At 40.7% G+C, this 5,681-nt stretch overlaps 1 protein-coding gene across 1 annotated transcript; it reads right to left on the bottom strand.

Moving 5' to 3' along the window:
• Positions 1-804: 804 nt before the first annotated feature.
• On the bottom strand, positions 805-4,358 carry LOC148040242 (protein LEAD-SENSITIVE 1-like). The gene is made up of 2 exons (XM_087697942.1): positions 4,146-4,358; positions 805-1,689 (listed from the first exon to the last, which is right to left on the bottom strand). Exons 1-2 carry the CDS (start codon positions 4,237-4,239, stop codon positions 1,016-1,018), a joined length of 768 nt encoding a protein of 255 aa, XP_087554068.1. The 5' UTR covers positions 4,240-4,358; the 3' UTR covers positions 805-1,015.
• Positions 4,359-5,681: the final 1,323 nt, after the last annotated feature.

Below are 5,681 nucleotides of genomic sequence, written 5' to 3'. Positions count from 1 at the left end.
TTGGGTTTATACTTAGTATGTGCATTGATTATCATGTTGGAATGTTGTTTTGTGCTTTTCTTTTGACCCAACCCCAGAACCCCACACACACATGCACCCTCAACCCACACCACCCCCCTGGGGCCCTGCACCGCATGTGCAAGCCGGCAACAAAAGTAAGGGAGAAGAAAGCGAATTTACAATCACATAAGGAAGATATGCTGGCCGAAAGGGACAATATTGAACATACTGCTAGTCTAGAAAAAATGCAGAAATTCTGTCTGGAACACAAAATTCTATACCCAGACTTTCAAACAAAGTTTTGAGCCTATAAGATCAGATCTGCATTCTCTGCAGCCCTCAACCTGTTTGCATTTCTGGTCTTGATCAAGTGTGCTCAACTGGATGATATACCCTACACAAAAGAGGTGACTTATGTAGATGAATGCACCACGAGCACAAAAGTATTAATAACCTACTCTTTTCTCATTCTCTCTTTGAATCAATTATTGTCAAACAAACAAACAAACACATTGTTGCCTCCGAGCAACCTTGTACCAGCTATACTGGTAGTACTATAGTTCCTCCCTGAGCACCAAGGATCCATAAAGCAAAAAGCTGCACTTCAGATGCAAATGTTTAAGACAACTGGGACCAAGTAAACTATTCCTGCATATTACACTCAATATTCAATGATATCATAAACAGCCACTTAAAACTGGTCACAATAAATTTGATGCCTTATGAGGACTGCACACAATGAACTTGATGCCTTCAAAGGAATTGTCATCTGCATATAAACCTGACCACAGTAAACTCAATGCCTTAAAAATGCTAGAAGTGAATTCGATAATATTAAAAATAAGTGAAACCCAAACTATTCTTTTCCTATAGGGACAAATGTCCAGTGGTCAGGATTCAATCACCCCTCCAATATGGTTACATGTGGAAAATGTCTCTGGGTCCTAGGATGTCATGTTCACAAATACTCAAAAGTACTGTAGTATTTCCAAAGAATAAAGGCCACACCACCCTGCTAATCCTGAGGGCCTAGGAGCAATGGTTGAACTTGGGTTGTGATTGGAGCAAGCCTCAAAACCAGATCTTCAGCTGATACCTTGGCAACATCTTTTCGAACACCAATATCTGCACAATATCTGCTGACGCAGTAGACTCCTGCACTTACCACAACCATCCCCCAGGGTTCAGTCAAAAGAAATTTCAAGGGAGACGAGCACACTGCTGCCAAAGGTGCTCCAACAAATGAAACTGCCTGTCCGCTTCTTCCAATAGCATTTCCATCCATGACCAGAAGCCCCGTCTTGCAATAAATGGCAAAGTCCTCACAGTTGTTCTGAAAAACATGATATAATCCAAACCCATTCTGTGATAGGTAATTCGCACGTTTAAGAACTACTTCTGGTGGATCCGACACAGCAAGAGTGCATGTTCCTCCTCGTGCTTTGGCAAGAAAAACTGCTGTGTTTTCTCCATATTGAAAACGATAAAGTGGACACCCAGAGAGAAAACATTCCAGGCAGGATGAAATCACTCCATTGCTGTCCTCATTGGTAGCACATTTTTCACATTGCCTAGAACCCTGACTAGGGGATGAGCTTGTTAAAAATTTGTCCAGAAACGTGCCAGTACCAACTTCTTGACCACGCCCTCTAGTAAAATGAATGACATTCCCATCTCCAACGTAAATGCCTGCAATATATTATGATCAGAAGTTTATGAAAGTAAGTAACCTCACATGAACAAAAGAAACAATCTAAACAAACCCATGCCCACCTTTCCTCACACTCCACAATAAAGTTGATCTATACTCTAGAGTTTCGGATGTATGTAAATACACAAATTAAATACAGATGGAGCGCTTTCAACTTTGAATAAGAAATAATGGGAAACAATTACCTTATCATCCTTCATACTTGATGACAAAAGACAATTACATATTTTAAAGTTATTAACATATTGGATATAAAATCTACAAATAGAGTGCTTTGATAAGAAGAAATGGAATCAAACTGCAGGAATAAGAAAGAAAAAAAACTAGTTACTACCAAATGGTTTGTACAATTTCCAGACGTGCTAACTGGTTAACTTTTGGACAACTTTGTATCTTCTAATTGTGGAAGTAAAATATGATTCCTAACCAATGTAGATTTCAGCAGATCTTCTGGAGAACATGCATTTTTCCAAGTTCCAACCCTGTAGAATCTGCTCAAAGTTCTTACAGGTTTACAAAACCTAGACATTTCACAGAACACAGAAGGGGAAAACAGAAACCTTGGCATTCAAATAAGTATGCTCCAGAAAAGGTGCCATCATTGAGACAGTTTTTTGATTGTTGATAATACACAAATTTTGGCAAATGTTCAACTTTTGGGAAACTTGCCCAAGAACTGAGTAATCGCACATAACCCCCATTTTTGGAATACATTGTAATGGCTAGAACAAGAAGAGAACAGTATTTCTCATTTGAGCAGCCGAGAGATGGCACCATCAAGAGGACGGCATTGCTTTGGCACAAAATTAATAATATAAGATGGGCTTTGAATTACAAATATCTTTGTGTTCTTGACCCATATATTGTACTATGTTGGGGTACTTAAATCTAGGACAATAGACCTTATCCAACAATCCTAGTAAAAGTTTTGAGGCATGCTAACCATATGGATGATATGTGCTATTTTGAAATAAGTTGACATTACCATACCTATTCCCTTTCTTGGTCTCTCTTCCATTGCCCATAAGGGGAGCATTGATGTTGTTGCTTCCATTAGGTTATGTCTAAAGGAAATTAGAACGCAGAAATAATTTGAAGAGCTAACTAAACAGCTAGGCAGGAGACTGTTCTACATACATTTTCAAAAGTCATACGTGCACAAGCATTAAAGTACAATTGGACTGTATGATCTAATCAACATGATTACAGCAAAAATTAAATACTCAACCCTAGCCAATCCTAGGTCTAGGACTTCTAACTATTCGAAAGCCATCCTTCTGATGTTCCTTCATTCCTAGACCTCACATCGTATCATTGGCTGACAACATTTCCATGTCCACTAGAGGGAGCAGTCATCAAAGTAAGACATCCTTGAGCAGATGCAAGTGCTGCATGTGCAGAAATCAGACATAAGGTGGAGCAGAAAACACAGATGTAAGAATGTGGACCCACAGTAAACTCAAGACAACAAGTTAAATACAGCGCCATATGCCCAAGATGTACAGGTGTTGCAGCCAGTCCCCTCCTATAACACAACCCCAGCATCAAAGGAGGACCAGTCTATATCAAAGAAGTGGTAGGGAGAGATATGCACAGCAATCTAAAGCACACGTGACCACAACTTCTACATTCATTTCCAACCCCCACACTCCATTCATTTGTGTCATTGCAACAGTGATGAGCAAAGGCCTTAAACTTGGGATTCGAAGTATAAGAAGGTAATCACGAGAAGTTTTTGACATTTTCCCATGTGGAAAAGGAGCTCTTTTCCCTTGTTTTTTGCTGTAGAGTTCAACATCATGAGCTTCAGCTTCGGAAGCACCACACACCTAGCTAGGTGCAGTTGGGCGCAGGGGGCTGCTGGCTCCTAGCTAGGCATGCAGTCCCTCCCTCGCAGAAGCTCATGATGCTGTCATAATTCACAATGTGGGAATTACAGTGGAAAATTGTCTAAAACTTATAGTGAGTGTACTAGTTATGTACATGATCTTCATAGACAATATTATTTCAGCAGTCCCCTCAGATGAATGATCGTACAATTGACAATCAGCGGCATTTGAAGGACTTCAGCCTATATGAATGCGTGAAGCTATCCGTGTAGTTACAGGAAACTTGGTACTTTGAAAATAGCCAGATTAGATTGAACAAAGAATCAACTCAGGAAAAACCAGAAAAGAAATTATTTTTTGTTCTTTTTTTGGATAAGCCATAGCATGCATCAGGCTTCAGTGCATGAAATCATTAACTGGACGCACGGCAGACTAGGTCTTCCCCCCCCCCCCCCAATCCCCCGCGCCCCCCCTTTTTGAAAGAGAACCATGAGGATTGGCTTTGTGCTTCATTATGGATGACGAACAAGGGCCCTGTTCCCCGCACTCCATGAATGTAGCTGTGATCTTGATGTAGGGTTTTACAAAAAGAGAGGAAGAAGTACCGTGGTGGGCGTAGGAGTAAGCAAAACGCCAGGAGTAGATGTGGTCGCCGGGCTTCAGATCTTCCTGCGGCACGCGATTGGAAAGAAGCCCCATGGATGAATCCTATCTCTCTGTCCAGCGCCACTGTTAGCCGAGAGACAGACAGATATGACGAACCAGACACAAAGAGAGAGAGAGAGAGAGAGAGAGAGGAGAATCGCGTTAAGCGGTAAAAAGACGCCACGCGCATTCAAAAGAGTCACTATGAATTCGGAGTGATTACCATGATTCCATTAGCCTAAACTTAGCCTAATCCTTAATTAATAAAAATTCACAAAACAATTAGCATCCTACCATTGGCCTAACTAAGCCTAATCCTAAAATCACATACTACAAAAATCTGTATATGTAGATCATATACATTGCTCTAATGGCCAGCTCCGATAGGCTGCCCTCATGTATCTACCAACCCAACATCATCCGCTCAAAGGACTAAACGGGTTTGCTCGTTACCTCACACCACAAAATCATGAGTGAGTCATTGGACTCCTCCCCAGAAGGAGGACTGCCTAACCAAGCTCGCTAATCATGCATTGAATGGTTGCCGGCTTGCAAAGGTTGCAAAGCGAAGCCTCGCTCATTTCTCATTTGTGAGTGCTCACAAACAACAAAGGGGACATGCTTCAATGGTTATAATAGTACACTTTACATGTGCATGTTGTATTATTCCATGTAGATATGCAGATGTGGTTGTGTGTGCGTGGACGCAATATGCACACATGTGCTTGGACATAAACAAGAGTGTGCTCATGTATAGGTATGGTTGTGGGTTTTTTTTAATACCCATGTGTATTACGCGCATGTTCACACATGTGCATTGTAAAAGGTGAGCATCATGAAACATATAACCCATTTCAATGCATATCATTTTCATAGACATGTAGTCAAATTCATATGAATCTGATTGCATGCTTGAAGCGCTAATGTGTCTTCCTCAATTTACATGTGTGAATGTTCTTGAATGTGCATGCTAAGTGATGATAGAGCTCACTTCTTTTCTTCCAATCTCTTTTCATTTTCTCCTAACTCAGATATATGTTCTATGTGCATTGTTGTGACCCTATATAAATTGAATGATGTCATGACAATGAGGCATTATAGTATCCAAACTTGCCACAATGGAGAGTAGTCCCTACTTCAAAGTAGTTTCTCTTAGCTCATCGTTAGCTGTAAGTTACCTTACAATTCAATAAGCTTTCTCCCATTGCACTTTCGTTAGGATAGACTTGAAGTGTAATGGGTAAGAGCATTGTAGGTTAGTGGACACGAACACCAAGAATTGTGGGCTTTGGAAGAGACTTTGGAGAATGGCCATGTTGTTTGGTGAGATGTCAAATTAGCTTTATACGACAAAGCATTTATGGTCAATAATATTCTTACTAGCATTCCTTGCCCGCTTCGTGCACAAGGAACGCTATCCCATTGCTACGAAGTAGGTGACAGGGAAGCAAACTTCGCTTCCCTATCACATAGTAACTTTGCCATCCTTCAGTGTA

Source organism: Lygodium microphyllum, chromosome 2 (genome assembly GCF_053477565.2).
Source record: "Lygodium microphyllum isolate KBCC chromosome 2, Lygodium_microphyllum_v1.1.10, whole genome shotgun sequence".
Classification (NCBI taxonomy): domain Eukaryota; kingdom Viridiplantae; phylum Streptophyta; class Polypodiopsida; order Schizaeales; family Lygodiaceae; genus Lygodium; species Lygodium microphyllum.
This window is presented reverse-complemented; position numbering and strand designations above follow the sequence as displayed.

Coding starts and splice junctions, on each gene's coding strand:
- LOC148040242 (XM_087697942.1), bottom strand. CDS start 4,239: ATGGGGCTTCTTTCCAATCGCGTGCCGCAGGAAGATCTGAAGCCCGGC. Junction 1,690..4,145: donor TTACTCCTACGCCCACCACG/GTACTTCTTCCT, acceptor AATATATTGCAG/GCATTTACGTTGGAGATGGG.